This window comes from Marmota monax, unplaced genomic scaffold (genome assembly GCF_021218885.2).
Source record: "Marmota monax isolate L192 unplaced genomic scaffold, Marmota_monax_Labrador192_F-V1.1 WCK01_AAM20220418_F8-fsc00076, whole genome shotgun sequence".
NCBI lineage: Eukaryota > Metazoa > Chordata > Mammalia > Rodentia > Sciuridae > Marmota > Marmota monax.
Genome location: NW_026692843.1, coordinates 8,089,914 through 8,108,509, shown reverse-complemented (window position 1 = coordinate 8,108,509; position 18,596 = coordinate 8,089,914). Strand labels below are relative to the sequence as shown.

The window sequence follows — 18,596 nt, the reverse complement described above, 5'->3', positions numbered from 1 at the left end:
CGTGGCTCGGTGCTCGAGCTCTGCCTTGTGCTAGCTGCAGCGGGTTGCAGGGCGGGACTCCAGCAAGCTACCCTAGGGCAGGAGGATGCCCACCCCGCTGCCTCCTTTAAGCTGCAGTGGGTGCTGAGTGACACGGTCAGGTGCTCGCAGCTAGGTGGTCAGGAGCTTGTGCACCAGGGTGGCTCAGCAGGTGGTCCCCCTCCCAGGTGGTGCTGGACTGGATTCCAGGCACCTACTGGGCAGGTGGCTGAGACTGTGGCCCAGTGATTCCAGGTGTCCCTGGAGGTGGCACGAGCGTCATGCTTCGTCCTCAGCGCTGTTGGAAGGGCGAGGCTTTTGTCCAACCACAGACTTGCAAGCGTCTGGTGCCTCTGTAGGAGCCTGGGAGCATCTGGGCAGGAGCATCTGGGCAGCAGCAGCTGGCCTGGTGTGGACTGGGTGGGCAGAAGTTCCCTGGCTCAGAGCTTCCCAGTAAGACATCGCCCCAGGCTGCATGGCTGCCAGCTCGGCCCTGTGCCCTCCTGGACACTGTGCTGTCCTCCTCCACAGTGCAGATACAAAAGCCAGTTCTGTGCTGCCCACCCAGTCACTGGGCTGCTCCTCCCGAGGACCCCTGGACGCTTCCTGAGTGTGAGCTGTGCTGGCCTCCCCTCGCCCAGTCAGCACTGGCACAGGTTGCCAAGGACAAGAACAAACAGATCCCTTTAGAAAGACCCCAGCAAGGGCCAGCAGCAGGCCGTGCCCTCCCAGGGTCCTCACAGCCCCGTGCGGGTGATGTCCTCCGAGGATGGCTCTTCTCTGGGCTGGCCTCATGCTGAGGCGAGGTGTCGGGGCTTGAGGAGGAGAAGAGTGTGTTCGGGACTCACTGCTGGCCGGTGCCCACAGGGACCCTCACCGCCACGTCCCAGCCTCTCTTGCTTTGCTCTTCCTCGTGTTCCTGACAGTCAGGATGGGAAGCTGGCCTTCGCTTCGTACCTGGCAGACTCTGGGAATCGTGCCAGGCAGCGGCAGTGTGCTTCCCTGCCGGGGGCTGCATTCTCAGGGACTGTGGGATGGAGGAAAGCGGAGCAAGAGAGCACATGGCCTCGGTTCTCTCTGTGGGATGAGGGCCCTTCCCTGGGGGCTCCCTGGCAGCCCTACACCATCCTTTCTCCCTGAAGCACCCCTTCCACCCACCCAGCGCCACCCAGGCCTGTGTTGCATTAAGCAGCCTCACACACAGCAAGGGCCAAGGCACGTGCATGCCCTCATGGGCTGGGGGCCCTGGGGTTCGGACTTGGTGCTGGGCAGGCTGGAGGGCCTCTCCCGAGGCTGCCTGAGCCCAGTGCTGAAGGGCATCGTGCTGTGGGCAGCCTTGGGCTCAGGCAGGGCTGTGGGAAGTCTCAGGGGCTCACTTGGGGTTATCCTCACCACAGCGTGTCCCTCACCAGGGCCGTGGGGATTAGCAAGCCCCCTGCAGGAGGGGTGCTGTGGACCCTGCAGGAATGACCAGGCCCTGCAGAGCCTCTCCGTTACTAATCATGGGCCATCACAGCCCCCCAGGCCTGTCCAGTAGGGCCAGCAAGACGGACTCCCTCCCACTCCTCTGTACAGGAGAGTGGGGGACAGCAGGCTCCCAAGGAGAGAAAGGGGTTCCCTGACTCCCAGGCTTGCCCGTCCATGCACATGTAAATTTTGGGGACTGCAGGTGGCCTTCCGAGGGGGTTGCTGATGGCAGGACTACAGGGAGTGAGTGGTCTGATGCTCAGGGCAGCGTTTCCTCTTGGTCACCTGTGTCCTGTCTGTGGGCCAGTTGCATGTGCCCACCCATGAGGACCCTGAGAAGAGGTGCTACTCCGCCTCGGCCCTCTCCCACTTGGGCTCAGTGCTTCCTGCTTTGCACAAGAGCCAGAGTTCACACTGAGCCCCAGTGGACCCTCCGCAGGGTGGAGCGGGGGCTCTGGTGGGCTGCGGGGTGCAAGGTGCTGGGGAGCACTAGGGCCTTGCACCCTATGTGGGCTTTCCTGCTGCCTGGGGGGCTTGCGCCTGGTGTGGGCTTTCCTGCTGCCTGGGGGGCTTGCATCCCATGTGGGCCTTCCTGCTGCCTGGGGGGGCTTGCGCCTGGTGTGGGCCTTCTGGCCGCCTCACCTGCATCCTCTGTTTCATTCTGCAGTGAACTTCGACCACTTCCAGATCCTGCGTGCCATCGGGAAGGGCAGCTTCGGCAAGGTAAGGCGGGGCCTCCCCATGGGCCTGCAGAGGGCGGGGACTTGCTGGGCCATGGAGCAGGGCAGCTGACCACCCTCCTTCCTGCTCCTTTTCTCTCCTGGAGAAATCAGCCCCAATGGGCAGTGTCAGGGAGGGCATGGAGGCCCGGGATGTCCGCACGGGCCCTCTGGGGTCTGGTAGCCCAGCCACGTGGAGCCTTGGTTGCCACGTGAGAGGGCGGAGGCTGATGCCCACACTGGGGCACTGAGGTCCACCCAGGACTAAGGGCTTCCTCCAGGGAGGCGGTGGCTTGGGCCTGAGGGGAAAGCATTTTAGAAAGGCTGCATGGTGTCCAGAAGCCCCTGTGAGGCTCGAGGCTGCTGTTGACCACACTGGAACCCAGGGCACGAAGATGACCGGACTGAGGTGGGTGGCCCGTGTGCCTCCACGTTGGTGGCCCCCCAGAGCCTCGCTCCTCCAGTCCCTCTGGGCCAGCTTCCTGGTGACATCCTGCCTTGTGATATCTAGAGATTGGGCGTAATTTTAACTCCGCGAAGCCCAAGAGCACTCTGACAGGGGGTGGCACTGGCCCTTGGGGTAGCTGCTGTGCTGTTCATGAATCACTTCCAGTGGACGCTTCCTGTCGGCCGTCCGGGGCTTGGCAGACGGCTGGGCCTCCCTCCCGTCCCCACAGCTGTCTGGACACTGCCTGTTTAAGCTCCGTAGCCCTTTTTAATAAAGGGATTGCTGTGCTGCCAGAGCCCCTGTGCAGGGGATTTGAATGCGATCAATTGCCTCCATTCCGTCTACCAGGAGCGAACGCTTGTGCGCTGCTACAGGGTGATGCTCAGAGCAGCTGAGCCCCTATGCACAAATTCTTGGAAACGCACCCAGGAGAGACACCCAGCAGAGGCACTGTTGATGTCTGCCATGTCAGGAGGTGGCCACGGCCTCTGTGGTGTTGTCGTTTGTGAAGGTGGTGACCTTAGGGTGAGGTTGTCAGGGACGCTGAGGTCTGGGACCCCTCTGCACTCCTGTTTTCCCAGTGGAGCACAAGCAGTGCCCTCAGGGCCACAGAGGGTGTGAGGAAGCACCAGGGTCAGGCAGGTGGGGATGCCCCTCAGCCCTGCGGCAGAGGACAGTAGCTCTGACCAGGTTCAGGAGGAGTGGCTGAGAGAGGGAGACCAGCACCAGTCATTCAGAGGTTTCAGAAACTAGGGATGCTGAGCTGCCTAGAGAGGGCCAAACTGGGGCCCCCGAGGGCAAAGACCACCTGAGGGGGCGAGGGCAGTGGGCGAGGCCAGTAGGCAGGACAGGTGCTGTTCTCTGGGGATCTGTGCCCCCACCTGCCCCTGGTGGGTCTTTCTGCTCTCAGGATGCCCTCCCCTTTACTGCCCCTGTGCCCCTGCCAGGGCACTGTCCCTGTCCTCACTAGCACAGCTAGGCAGCCCTCTCCTCTGCCAGGGTCCGCAGAGCCCCTGTGCTCCTGTGCCTCTGACCAGTTCTTGGCTCTGAACAGGCAGCTGGCCAGGAGATGGTCGCTGTAGGGGGAGAGGAGAGCAGGTGCTGGGTTTCTTGCAGATGCAGTTTAGTGGTACAGTTCGAGGGCTCCTTCCTGCCCGAGTAGCTGCCTAATCAGGCGTCCAGGGTCTCGGGGCTGCTGCTGTCAGGTGGGTGTTTGGGATGTGTGTAGGGTGAGGCCTGTCCCAGGCCCAGTCTGTCCTGCCCTCATCCAGCCGTGGCAGGATAGTGGCCTCATGACTGGGGGGAAAGGGGACTTGGAGAAGCAGCCCCAGGGAGTCCAGCAGGCCCTAGGTGCATCTGTTTATATGGCTGTGCCTCAGTGGGACTGTCTCCCTGGAGGGGGGGGTGCACAGGCCTCCCTGCACCCAGCACCCTACCTACGACAGCTCTGCAAGGGGGGGGCATGAGCCTGCAGCACCCTCCAAAGCAGGGCCCCCATTCAGGGCTGGGCAGAGTCAGATTGTGTCCGAGGAAATGGTCTGTCCCCAGCCAGAGGTCCCTTTAACTTGGGGCCATAGCTCCCAGAGATAGAGTAGCTGAATTTGTTGTGTCTGGTCCTTGGCTTGTTTTTCCATTTTTAAACCGTGATGGTCATCACTGTGCTGCTGCCCTCTCAGCCGCCTTTGGGAGCCTCCGACAGGGCGCTCTTGTGCAGCAAGCTCTGAACCTCCTCCAGCAGAACCCAAGCCCTGTCCCCACCCGCCCCGCCCGCCCCGCCGCCAGCCTCCCACCTTCTCCTGTGATTTGACCACTCTGTTCAGGCTGTTCCAACCACACCACAGCCTCGGAGGCCAGCGCTCACCGTGTGGGGGCTGGAGGGCAGCACGGATGCAGATTCGGGGTCTGGTGGGGCTGGCTTCCTGGTGTAGACAGCGTGTCCTTGCTGTGTGTCACGCAGCGGGGAGGAGGGCGGGAGAGCTCTTGGGGGCTCCTTGTGAGGGCACAGACCCATCCACGAGGGCTCCCCTCCTGGCCTGGCCACCTCCCAGGGGAAGGGCACAGACCCATCCACGAGGGCTCCCCTTCTGGCCTGCCCACCTCCCAGGGGAAGGGCACAGACCCAACCACGAGGGCTCCCCTCCTGGCCTGGCCACCTCCCAGGGGAAGGGCACAGACCCAACCACGAGGGCTCCCCTCCTGGCCCGCCCACCTCCCATGGGTGAGGCGCGACAGGAGTGGCGGGGACACCCAGTTCTCTCTTCTGCACCTACTTCAGTGGATCATGAGATACTTGTCATCTGTGCTTGTTTATTTCAAGTAGTAAAATGTCCTCAGGTCTGTCCATGTGGTGGATCGTGTCCGAATCCCCTCCTGTTAAGGCAGAGCAGTGTCCCGTCACGCATTTGTTGGTGACACCTGGCTGCTCCCATGTCTTCGCCCCTGGAACTTTGCACTGTGCACAGGGCGCCTGGGACTTCCTGGAGGCCCTGTGAGCCATTCTGTGTGTGACCCTGAGGAGCACGAGACTGCAGCTTTCTGCACCCACCACAGGGCACCAGGGCCATGTCCTGGTCCCCACCAGCACTAGCTATGAGCCTTCCCTGGGGGGAGAGGTGCTGCGCCTAAGATTTTGATTTGCATTTGTCTAATGGTTACAAAGACTGGTGCAAAGTCCCCTTGACGAGATCTTACCTCTGAGAAGGAGCCGTCGGAGCGCAGGGTCCACATGATGAGACCCCAGGCCTCTGAGGAGGGGGACTGGGCCCCACCCCTCCTGTGGGGCACTAGAGGCTGATGTTTTCCAAGGTTTCCTGCCCACAAGGCAGTTATTGCTGGGGGCAGGGTTTGGTGGGCCGTCTGCTGTGGGGCGCAGGCTGGGCGTGAGGTCGGGTGCCCAGGAGCGCACACCGAGTCCCAGGTGCAGGCGTGGCTGGTGCAGAGGTGGAGATGAGGACCAGCAGAGCCAGATGTTCCAAGTTCCAAGCCAGGCTGCCCTCAGCAGTGCTGGTTTTTCAAGTTCATCCCTCGCGGAGTATGACTGGGGTGTCTGGGGGTCCCCTGCATAGGGTAGCAGGCTCTGGTGTCCAAGTATCAGGGCCTCTGCTTTTGTGGCTGAGTCAGAGCTCTGAGGAGAGTCCCAGGGGAGCTGGGACGGCTCTGTGGGACCATGTCATTGCTGGGTGCATTGCTCTTCTGCAGACTCCTGCCGCGCCCTGATGACAGGTGAGCCCTGAAGAGGTGGGGCATGGTCAGACCCACCCATCACCTGCAGCTCGGGGACATCATATCATGGAGCCGGTGTTCCGTGCTCCATGGAGAGAGCCGCTGGTGGTCTAGCCACTGTCTGTGGCTGTGAGAACACAGTCCTCACCAGCTTGGGCATGGTGTAAGACTTTGTCCCTGGGCCCTATGGGATATCAGGACCGCTGGCTACATTAGGAGGGGCCAGGAGGTGCAAACCTGCTGCTGGGACCCTTTCCACCCTGCCTAGGCCCCGCAGGGCCTCCCGCTCCCACCCTAGCCCCACTCCAGCCAGGGGTAGGAAGAGGCCACCGTGACCTCTGCGGAGCTTGCCCCCTCTTGGCACTGCCTGGTTGAGTTGGCTGTGGATCCAGAGGCTGGAATTCCAGGCCTTGCCTCAGGGGCCCAGCCTGACTGTCCCAGGGACAGTCCATGGATGCCCAGGGCAGGGGGGAGGTGGTCTGAGCACAGACGTTGCCTTGGTGGGAGGCACATGGAGGGCCGTTAGGCAACAGAGGATGCAAGCAGGGGGAGAGGGCCCTTAGAAGAGCAGGTGGGGTGCCTGCGTGTGCCCGAGCCCCGGGGAGGCTCCGCCCAGGCCTGTGTGAAGAGCGTCCCTCTCCTGGGGAGGTTCCTGGCCATGAGTTTGTTTGGAGGAAGAAGTCCTCTCCTGTGTTTGCTGGAGTTGAGGCGCCTTCGGCTCGAAGTGGCGTGCTTGTGTGCCCCTGGACTGCCTCCTCGCATGCCAGGTGGCCCTCCTTGCCGTGCTCCCCACCTCAGGAGGGTCTGAGCAGCTGGGCCCTGGGCCCGGGCCCTTCAGTGCAGGGCCTTCTCTGGAAGCCCCCCTCCTGGTGAGACCCCATCAGCTTCCCAGCAATGGAGCAGATGCCGAGAGCTCGGAGCCTGCCCACCCCCAGGCCCCTTGCTCCCGAGCTGGTCTGGACAGCTGTGTTCATCCTTCCTGGGGACGGTCACTGTCCACAGGGCTTGTCCTGTTCAGGGATGCTGCCTCGCCCTGCTGTCCCAGCAGTTATTGGGACAGATGCCCACTCTGTGAAGTCCAGGGGTGAAAGAGCCCTCAGCACCAGGTGCTGCCCCCAGCAGGCTGCCTAGTGCAGCTCTAGGGGTCCCCTTGGGCTCCCAGGGCTGGGCCTTCAACAGGGGTTGCTGCCACTCCAGAGGCTATGGGACTCCACCAGCCTCTGCACTTAGCATGCGAAAGCCGCCCCACCCGTTTCTCCCAGCACTCTCCCTCACCCTGTGGCCCTGGGCTGCTCCCTGCGAAGGGCACCTGCTCAGGGGCTGCCGCTCCTGGGGAGGGTGGCTGGGGAAAGGTGAGGGATGGCCTGGGGCAGGTAGAGGGCAGCATGGCTGGGGACAGGTGCTGAGGCTCTTCACCATGCATGCCTGGGAGCTCCCCAGGACTGGTGAGCCTGAGGGACGCTGGCTCCCCAGGGTCCTTGGAGGACGCAGCTGGAGCAGCCTCTTGGAAGGGGTAGGAAGAGAGTGGAGACTAGTGGCTGCTGGACGTAGCTGGCACTGCCATCCTGCACAAGGTGCCCAGCTCTGCATGGGGGGGTCTTGCCCCCCCAAAAGCCTTGCCCAGATGGCCACTCCAGGGTTGCCTCCACAACAACCGGGCGCTTCTCCAGACCCGTCCAGGCACTGAACCTCAGTTTCTGTGGTGTCTGACGCTGGCCACCAGCCAGAGTCCTGGGGAGCGACAGATCCCCCCTGGTCCCCTGTGGCTCCTTGGCAGTGCCTGGGGCTTTTGGGCTCCCCCAGGTGGGATTAGAAGCAGTTTCATTATAATCTAGAGGGTGTAAGTACCTGTTGTCAGGCATTTGCTTTCTGAAGAACAAAAATTACTTGGAAAGAAGAAGAGCTCAGGGTGACTCACTCACATCTGCAGAACACGTCAACAGCATTGAGTTACAGTGCAGTTACTGCCGTCGCCAGCAGCCCCTGTGGGCTGTGGGGCAGCCTTCTCAGGCCCCTGCAGCCCCGGATCTGCAGCTCGCTCCTCTCAAGTCCGACTGCTTGCTCTCCACCTGGGCTGGAGTGGGTCTTTGGAAGATGCCTCTCTGAGGAAACGGTTCCGTCAGGCCTCCCATAAGAGGCCGGGGTTTCCACTCACTTCTGAAACACTGCTCTGCTGGACCTGGGGTCCCTGGGGTCCCTGTGGACCCCCACTCCAAGTTGCCTCTCCTCGGAGCCTCCCTGTGGGAGGCTGTGATGGGGGCAGGTAAGTGGGCTCTTCAGCTGGACATAGGCCTCTTCTCAGTCCTCCACGAGAGGACGCTTAGATGGAATTCCTGAAGCCCATTCAGGGGAATCCCCGAACCATCCCACGCCGCCTGAGACCCTCAGTTTACATCTTCAGAGAACTTTGTCCTTCACAGGCCACATTCTGAGCCACGGAGAGGTGATCCTCTCCAGGGTCCCGGGGACTTGCCCCATGGCGTGGCCAGGTGTGCGGAGACCCAGAAAGGATCAGGTCACATGGGCAGGCAGCTTTTGAGCGGAAGGCACAAAAGCACCAGAGTAGCCCAGGGTTGGCCCTGCTGCGAGGGCCTTGAGCCCCTGGCACCCCACAGGTTGGCCCTGCTGGGGAGGCGCTGCCCCCACCTGCCTTCCTGACACCAGCACCAAGAGCCGGGCCAGTGCCGCTTGCTCTGAGCCCTGCCAGCTTCCCTGGGCAGCAGGGCCCGCATCCCTCCCACCACCCAGCCTGCTGCAGCACGGCCCTGTGTGAATGACCCTCTGCGTCCCTCCACGTGTGCAGTGGACCATCAGGCGGGAAGGGACCATCACTGTGTCCAGTGCTGGAGCACATTTCTGCGGCGGTTCCTGGGCCCTGTAAGTAGAGCTCACTTCCTCCCTCTGCTGGAGGTAACTGGACTGGAGACGACAGGCTGCTCTGCTGCCCGCCAGAGCTGATGGCCAGTGCCTGTGATTCAGCTTCCAGCGAGCAGAGTGAAGTCCCTGCTGGAGAAGGGCTTGGAGCCGAGGCCCGGTGGGCTGGTGGCCTGCTGTGGCGGACGCTTATTTTCATTCTGAAATTTCCGACTGGCTTTCAAAATAATAATTTAAAAAATAATTGTAGGTATTTCAAGAAAAGGTCCCTCACAGCTCTCTCTGCCGAGTGGCCTTCCAGCACATGGCGCATGCTTTCTTGTGGCTCCCATGTGTAGCCTGCAGCTGGCTCTGCTCTGGGCAGGCATGGCGCCCACGTCCTTAGGGACCGTCATCTGTCCACTTGCTGGCTTGCAGCTTGGTGTGGGGCAGGTGATGGCGAGGCCTGGCTCAGAGCCCTTGATGCAGAATGGCCACACCAGTACCTGTGACCCTACAGCCTAGATCTACTTGGGCTGTCCCAGGCCTGTGTGGAGTGTGCTGCCCTCTGTCCTGCTCCTGTGACCCCCCAGTGACCCTGGAAACAGAGGGAGGAAGGGTCCTTGTCCTCACCCTGCAGGACCAAATCTCAGGGAGGGGGCTCCAGGGACAGCCTGGATGAGTCCAGCCCTATACTGCAGTCTCAATAAGAAGACCCTGTGGAGTGTCTCTTTACACAGTGCAGAGATCCTCGGGCGACGGGAGATCCTGCAGCTGCACGTGGACATGTGGGTGATGCCTCCCATGACGGCTGTCAGTAGCGGGAAGGAGGGTGTAAGGGCCAACTCCTGGGTCTCCCTAGATGGCTGCCAGGTGCCCGCATGATGTTAGTCCCATCTTCTAAGGACAGCTTAAGGCATCTATGTCTCCCACAAACTCTTCTTGCAGGCGCTTGCCCCAGCAGGAGGGGCTTCCTGTAGCATGTGTGCGCTGCCCTGGGACTCTGCAGCACCGTGCTCAGGGCTGCTGCCTGGCCCTGGAGCGCATGTCAGTGAGGCAGAGGCAGGAGGTGCTGTTTGCCTGGTTTTCTTTCTTTGCCCCGCTCTAAGGACCAAGCCTCCACCTCCTAGGACCAAGCCTCCACCTCTGAGGACCAAGCCTCCTCCTCCTAGGACCAAGCCTCCTCCTCCGAGGACTAAGCCTCCACCTCCAAGGACTAAGCCTCCGCCTCTGAGGACCAAGCCTCTGCCTCCTAGGACCAAGCCTCCGCCTCCGAGGACCAAGCCCCCGCCTCCGAGGACCAAGCCCCCGCCTCCTAGGACCAAGCCCCCGCCTCCTAGGACCAAGCCTCCTCCTCCTAGGACCAAGCCTCCTCCTCCTAGGACCAAGCCTCCGCCTCCGAGGACCAAGCCTCCGCCTCCGAGGACCAAGCCTCCTCCTCCGAGGACCAAGCCCCCGCCTCCGAGGACCAAGCCCCCACCTCCTAGGACCAAGCCCCCGCCTCCGAGGACCAAGCCCCCGCCTCCGAGGACCAAGCCCCCACCTCTGAGGACCAAGCCCCCGCCTCCTAGGACCAAGCCTCCACCTCCTAGGACCAAGCCCCCACCTCCTAGGACTAAGCCTCTACCTCCGAGGACCCAGCCCCCACCTCCTAGGACCAAGCCCCCACCTCCGAGGACCAAGCCCCCACTTCCGAGGACCAAGCCTCCTCCTCCGAGGACCAAGCCCCCACCTCCTAGGACCAAGCCCCCGCCTCCGAGGACCAAGCCCCCACCTCCTAGGACCAAGCCCCAAGCCCCCGCCTCCGAGGTGCTTCAGTCGGAAAGGCCCCGAACGCAGGGAGCAGAGCTATGCAGCATGGAACAGGAGCAGCAGAGGGAGAAGGCTGTGTGAACACAGACGGTGGGAGGTGTTGGAGCTGCAACCTGCAGCCCGTCCTCTGCACTGTGGTTGGCAAGTGCCCTCGGGGGACAGAACGTCAGGGGATCCTGGAGGCCAGGCAGCTGAGGCGCGTGGCACGTGCGGATCGCTCCAGGTTTGGCCGCCCTGAGTCCCCAGTGTCGAGGTGCTCTCCTGGCTGGACTCCAGGGCCCTTTGCACGTCTGCACCTTCTGTCCCCACAGCCTGAGCTGGCGCTGGACAGGGCCGGGCGCTGTGGAGCTCTGCTGTTACTGGGAGCGCGTGTGTGCCCTTCCCCTGGGAGGCATGTGGCCTCGCCTTCTCGGCTGTGTGGCCTCACGTGTCAGCACCTGGAGCCCAGATCTGTGTGTCAGCCCATTCTGATTCTCCAGGGCACAGTCCACAGGAGGTAGTGTCCTCTGGGCAGCGTCCCCACACAAGCCACACGTTTTCTGAGAATGGCTGGCTGCCTGCCTGTGCCCTACAGCTGGACAGTGGTGTTGACCTGCCGCCTGCTGGAATGCCGGCCTGGGGCCTGGTGTCAGGGCCTCCCCGCTCAGCGCTCCCAGAGGACCCGGCCAGGCGGACAGCCCCTGGGGGAACCCTGTGGGCAAGAGTCGAGGGGTCCTGCAGCACTGGGCTCTTCCCCTGTCCTGGGCCAGGAGTCCTTTGGACAGCCCTCTTGCCCTTCAGGGCCCTACCTGCAGCTTTCTTCCTGGGCCCTCAAATATTGGCCGGGGGGAGGGGACGATCCAGTTGCCCTTAACATAGCTCAGAAATCGCGAGAAAGAGCGTTTCCAGGGCCAGTGTGGTAGCAGATGATCTGGCTTTGCATCGGCCAATTGCACTCTCTAGCACATGTCTGTCATTGCCTAGTGCCACTGGTTTTCGTCTTCTCCTTTGTCACTGTGCATTTCTGGGTGACTTATCACCTTGGGAGGTCATGGGAAAAACACAGGGCACAGGAAAATGCAAGTTAAACCTGGTATCCAAGGTCCTCACGGGGGGGGTCTGGGTTCGAGCTCAGCCTGTGCTGGGCTGCAGTGTGCCTCTGGGTCCGGTGCTGGTGTGTGTGCGGTTCCTTGGAAACCACAGCCACGGCCATGTCTGGATGAGGAGGGAGGTTTAGGCTCATGGGTGAGAGAAACTGCCCAGAAACCCTGAAGGTCGGCAGTCACCCAGACAGACCCAACACCGGGCTGCAGGGTGGGGCTGTGGAGCGACTGCCGCATCTGCTGCCAGAGAGACGACAGCCTGGGGGCACCGGCTGCCTTCCATTCCTGCCCTAGCAGCCCTACCAGCTCTGTCCCTCTGCAGCGTGGGGTGGATACCTCGGCTCAGCTTTCTTGCTTGGTGTTATAAAGGTTGTCACGTATCACTGAAGTCTGTATGAATGTCACTTTGGTGCTTCCTGAGCATTCATGGAACTTACCTGCCTGTGCCCAGCAGGTGCTGGGGTCATGGTGTTGGGCAGTCTGGTTGCTATGCATAGGACGGGGATGAACATCCTCAAGTGCAGGAATCTAGGGTGCGTTTCCAGGAGGGAGAACACGGAGGGTCTCCTCTCAGGTGGGTCAGAGGATTGACCCGAGATGATCAGAGGGCACCACTGAGACGTCTGCCTCTGGGTGAGGCACTGGGGTCTCGCACCCTGTGAGCTCCAGATTCATCATTTCCCCGGACTCCCGTAGCCGTGCTTCTTGAAGACCCTCAGAAGTGCTCTGGCCACTTGGGCACCAGTGCAGTGCCACCTGCATGGACGGCCCACCCTGTGGTTTGAGCCCACGCTGGGTGCTCTCAGGCTTGGCCTTCTGTGTGCAGAGACGCCCTTCACAGCCTGTCCTGCTGTGGGCTGGCCTGGTCCTTGCAGAGCTGTGTAGCAGGTGCTCCTGCCCAGCCACCCTGTGGAGATGCCCTTGGCCTGCTGTGTGCATCGCACAGGGCTCGCCATGCCTGGAAGGGTCTGGGTGTGGGTTCTGTGGCCAGCACCGTGTGCCTCAACTCCAGTTTCCCTTTGGAGAGCCTGTCCTTGGTTCTGATAGGTGTTCCTTGGCCACAGGAGACCCGGCTTCTCACTTCTCTGCGCCAGTCTCCTCTGCCCAGCAGCCAATTAGCAGTACATTAGCGATGTCAGCATGTTGGCTGACACCACAGTTCAGTGCCCAGAGAGCATGCTGGGAGGGCCGCGCGGGGCCCAGGCAACACAGGGCTTCTTGCCGCGGTGGACTGATGGTCCTGGGGTTGGCGAGGGCTTCCTGGGGGCTCACTGCTGAGTGGGTTCTCTCGTCCTCCCCAGCAGCCCTCTGAGCCATGTGCTGATCTGAGCCCTAGGAAGGGAAACTGGGGCTCGGGAAAGAGGGGCCCCCTGCCCGGGTCGTAGCTGCTAAGGACTCGCGCAGTGCTCCCTCCATGGGCCAGGCCACTGCAGGCCTGGGCTCAGGCCTAGCTGCTCTTTGCCTGGGACCCTGTCTGTCTGCAGAGTGCCTGTTCACGGCCCTGTCCCACTATGGCTGGAGATGCTGGTCCTTTCAGAGTGGTCCTGGGGGCCGGGGGGCTCGGAGCTCCGCCCCAGGTGTGGTGCTGAGCAGTGCTCGGCCTGCCAGGTGTGCATTGTGCAGAAGCGGGACACGGAGAAGATGTATGCCATGAAGTACATGAACAAGCAGCAGTGCATCGAGCGCGACGAGGTGCGCAACGTCTTCCGGGAGCTGGAGATCCTGCAGGAGATCGAGCACGTCTTCCTGGTGAACCTCTGGTGAGCTCCCAGGGCCTGCAGGGCCGCCTGGGCAGAGGGACTGCCAGGGCTGGATACCGTCCACATCCTCTTCTGCAGACTGCCCTCCCTGCTGCTCCCTGGCCTTGAGCCTCTGGATCCTCCATACCTCCCCTCCCAACCATCTCGCCTTCCTCTGCCCAGGGCCAGTGGGAGGCCAGGGGCCTGGGCACACTGAGGCCAATGCAGCATCTCCACTGGGCCTGCTGGGAGCCCAGAGCTTCCAACAGTGGAGATGTGCTTCCCATGGGTGTCTTGCACTGAAGTGGGGCCTGGTGTCAGGGCCTCCCCTGGTGTCAGGGGTTGACCTTGAGTTCCTTGCAAACCTGCAGGCCCTGAGGAGTTTCACCCTCCTCTCTCCCCCCAGTGCAGGGGTCCTCCCTGACCCAGGGGTCCTCTCCATGGTGGGTTCTGCTCTGTGATGTTCTTTCATATAGGTGCAAACAGTCCATGGAGCACATGGGGGAGCCCTGGCCAAGCAGCCTCTGGAAGGTTTAGGAGCCCCTCTCCCGCAGGCCACTTACAGGGAGAGGCAGCCCAACTCGTGCTAGGGATGAGGGAGGGCAGGTGTGTTCCTCTTGAGGTGGACTTGGGCAGCCCTTCAGGGAGTAGCCAGAGCTCAGGTGCTTGCCTGGGTCCCCACAGTAGGGTGAGAGACTTCAAAGTGGGCAGCAGCCCTCCCCAGGGGCTGCACGACATGGCTCAGGAGCAGTGTCATGAGGCTCTGCTCCACAGTGACAAGGGTGAGTGCCTGGACAGGCAGCTGGGGGAGATGGAGTGCCGACCTCAGGCCCCAGGCTGCCCAGGCCTAGAGGACAGAGCACGAGAAGCTCTTTGCCCCTGTCCTGTGTGGCAGCCCCAGCCCCTGCTGTGTGTGGCCACTGTCCTCACTCGCCCAGCCCCCAGGCTGGTTTCCAGGCAGGAGAGGGGCTGGTGGGCCTGTCCACATCGTTGTGGTCCTGGTCTGTCCTGTTTCAGCATCCCAGGGCCTCAGGCCTAAAGGTAGGGGACACAAGCACCAAGTGCCGTTAAGCCTGCCCTTCACCTGTGGCCACGGAGGACTTCTTGTGAAGGGAAGGACCTCAGATCTCCCTCCTCTGTGGCCTTGGGGCCCTCCATCTCTGAGAGCAGTGTTGCCTAGTGGTCAGGAGCACAGGCTGCTGGGTTGGATCCTCCTCCCCCTGCCAAGGACAACACACCTAACCTCCCTGTTCTGTTTACCTGTGCAAAGGGGGAGGAGTGGTGCTGTGCTGCCTTCTGGAGCATCTGTGTGGGCGGAGCTCCAGTCTGTGGGCGGAGCTCCAGTCGTCTGTGGGCGGAGCTCCAGCTGGAGGCCTCCAGTCACCCTAGACTTTCACATGTCTTCACTCCGGCTGCAGAACTCCCAGCCCACTGCCAGCTGCTGGGGTGGCCCACTATCATAGGGCCACACGGGAAAGAGCATCATGGCCTAGCCTCCAGTTGGGGCTACAGGCTCTTATTCACGGCTTTCTGGGACCCTGGGCCCTTTCTGTAGCCTGATGTCCTGATCCCATTGGTCTGTGGCTCTCTACCTGGGCTCTCTTCCCTAAGCCCCAATCTGTACCGCCTCCTTGAGGTCACCCTCCACTGAGGATGAAGACAGGATGGCTTATGGAGGGCAGTAGAGGGACAAAGCATAAAAAATGAGTTCCTTGTGACTTTCTTCTTGAAAAATCCAGTTCTTTAAATGTTACACCTGAGAACTCTCAAAAGAGATTACAAAGCAGAAGGAGGACTGTAAAGTGTTGCTTAGCTACCACCATCATCATCACCACCATCACCATCACCACCATCACCATCACCAACCTCACCATCACCATCATTACCATTACCACCATCGCCATCATACCATCACCACCATCACCATCACCACCATTACCATCACCGCCATCGCCATCATACCATCATCGCCATCATACCATCACCACCATCACCATCATACCATCACCAACATCATCACCATCACCACCATCACCACTATCACCACCATAACCACTATCACCATCACCACCATCACCATTACCACCATAATCACCATTGCCATCGCTATTGCCATCACCACCATCACTATTATCACCACCACCATCATCACCATCACATTATCATCACCATCACCACCATCACTATCATACCATCACCATCACCACCATCACCATCATACCATCAACACCATCACCACCATCATCACCATCACCACCATCACTATCATACCATCACCATCAACACCATTGCCATTGCCATCGCCACCATCACCATCATACTATCGCCACAATCACCACCATCATCACCACCACCATTATCGCCACCATCACCACCATTGCCATCGCCACCATCGCCATCACCACCATCATCATTGCCATCATCACCATCACTATTAACATCACCATCATCACCATCACATCATCACCATCACCATCACCATTACACCATCACCATCACCATTATCACCAACATCGCCATTATCATCACCATCCCCATTATCATTACCATCACCACAATCACCACCATCATCACCACCACTATCACTATCATCACCATCATCATTACCATCACCATCGCCATTGCCATCACCACTATCACCACCATTGCCATTGCCATCACCACCATCACTATTATCATTACCATCATCACCACCATCACCACCATCGCCATTATCATCACCATCACCACCATCACATCAAATCACCACCATCACCATCACCATCACCACCATCACCATTATCATCACCATCACCACCATCCCATTATTACCACCGTCATCACCATCACATCTCATCACCACTGTCATCATCATCACCATCACATCTTATCACCACTGTCATCATCATCACCATCATATCACATCACCACCCTCATCATCACCACCATCACATCACATCACCACTGTCATCATCATCACCATCACATCTCATCACCACCCTCATCATCACCACCATCACATCACATCACCACTGTCATCATCATCACCATCACATCTCATCACCACCCTCATCATCACCACCATCACATCACATCACCACTGTAATCATCATCACCATCACATCTCATCACCACCCTCATCATCATCACCATCACATCTCATCACCACTGTCATCATCATCACCATCATATCACATCACCACCCTCATCATCACCACCATCACATCACATCACCACTGTCATCATCACCACCCTCATCATCATCACCATCACATCACATCACCACCGTCATCATCATCACCATCACATCTCATCACCACCCTCATCATCACCACCATCACATCTCATCACCACCCTCATCATCACCACCCTCATCATCATCACCATCACATCTCATCACCACCCTCATCATCATCACCATCACATCTCATCACCACCCTCATCATCATCACCATCACATCACATCACCATTGTCATCATCATCACCATCACATCACATCACCACCGTCATCATCATCACCATCACATCTCATCACCACTGTCATCATCACCACCCTCATCATCATCACCATCACATCACATCACCATTGTCATCATCATCACCATCACATCTCATCACCACCCTCATCATCATCACCATCACATCACATCACCATTGTCATCATCATCACCATCACATCTCATCACCACCCTCATCATCATCACCATCACATCACATCACCACCGTCATCATCATCACCATCACATCACATCACCACCGTCATCATCATCACCATCACATCACATCACCACCGTCATCATCATCACCATCACATCTCATCACCACCCTCATCATCACCACCATCACATCTCATCACCACCCTCATCATCACCACCATGGCAGCTGGTGATTAAATACAGTCCTTCCCTCAGCACCACACCAAGCATTCACCTGCACTCTCTCATTTCTTCTTTAACAGCCCTCCAAGGCAGATATTTCTATCTCGATTTTACAAAATAAACCAGGGCAGCCTGAAATAACCCAGGGACAGACCCTGTGTTTCTGCTCCCCCTTTGTCACTTAGAGACATTTCTGGGCCCTTGCTGGGCCACCTCCAGGACAGGCTGTTCTGCCTTTCCCCAGGATCTCAGCTCAGAGCAGCTCTGAGCAGGGGCAGATTCATTGCCCTTGGCAGGACTGGGACGGTGGCAGTGGTGTAGGGCTGTGGTCCTCAGGGTGTGCATGTCGGGTGTGGCAGTAGGCGCGACTCTGCTCCCCAGCCATGCACATGCCAAGTCCTCCCTCCTGCCACAGGTACTCCTTCCAGGATGAGGAGGACATGTTCATGGTGGTGGACCTGCTTCTAGGTGGGGACCTGCGCTACCACCTGCAGCAGAACGTCCAGTTCTCTGAGGACACGGTGAAGCTGTATGTCTGTGAGATGGCGCTGGCCCTTGATTACCTGCGCAGTCAGCACATCATCCACAGGTGCATGTGCCTGATGGGGTGGGCCCTCCTCAGTTAGGTGGGGCTGCCAGCAGCCTTGGGTCAGGCCGCCCGGGGCGTCTGGACTCCAGCAGGACTGGTCTAGCTCCTCTGCCTACCCTTGTCTGAGGACCTGTCCCCAGAGATTGTGTCTGAGCCCATCAGTGCCACCTCCAAGCTCATCTCCTCGTTGTGCTGCTGCTGCTGAGCACCTGGGGGTGGACCCTGTCCAAGCAGGTCCACTTGAGGCTGGACACAGAAGGCCATTAGTCCTCACAGATGGGCCATAGGACCTGCCACACTGTGGTGGCCATCACTGGCCTGTTTAACTACAGGCATCCTGCCATGGCCTAGCAGATGCCCACTGGCCCCTCTACCATGTCCTGAGGGAATCCAAGTCCATCCTGACATTGACTTAACACAGGTGAAATAAAGGCGGCCACAGAGCAGAATGAAAAGATCTTTGGTGGAGTATAAATGCAGCCCTGATCCCTGCCTCTCTGCCCTCGGCAATGCCACTGTGTGTCATGATTCAGGTACCCCACAATCACCAGGTACCCCATAATCACTGTGTGCCTGGAAATCAGGGTGGGGTGAGGCCCGAGGCCAAATGTGGGAGAGACAGACCTGATTCAGCACTTCTGTGTAGCCCTGGGGCTCCAGGGGGCCAGCCTGGGATCATGGGCTTCATGCTGCAGGGCTTGTCCTGTCTAGACTAGATGCCAGGTGCTGGTGGCTCCCCTACAGCAGCTTCCTTGCCAGAAGGGGGCCTCTCTGCTCCCCTCACCAGAG

At 59.9% G+C, this 18,596-nt stretch overlaps 1 protein-coding gene across 5 annotated transcripts in view; it reads left to right on the top strand.

Annotated features, from left to right (window-relative positions):
- Positions 1–18,596, top strand: part of Stk32c (serine/threonine kinase 32C) — a 66,333-nt gene that overhangs the window by 35,907 nt on the left and 11,830 nt on the right. For all 5 annotated transcript variants that reach the window (XM_046448845.2, XM_046448846.2, XM_058580767.1 and 2 more), the window contains exons 2-4: positions 2,153–2,208; positions 13,230–13,381; positions 17,634–17,807. In XM_046448845.2, the coding sequence (XP_046304801.1) occupies positions 2,153–2,208; positions 13,230–13,381; positions 17,634–17,807 (382 nt within the window). The remainder of the gene's footprint in view (positions 1–2,152; positions 2,209–13,229; positions 13,382–17,633; positions 17,808–18,596) is intronic.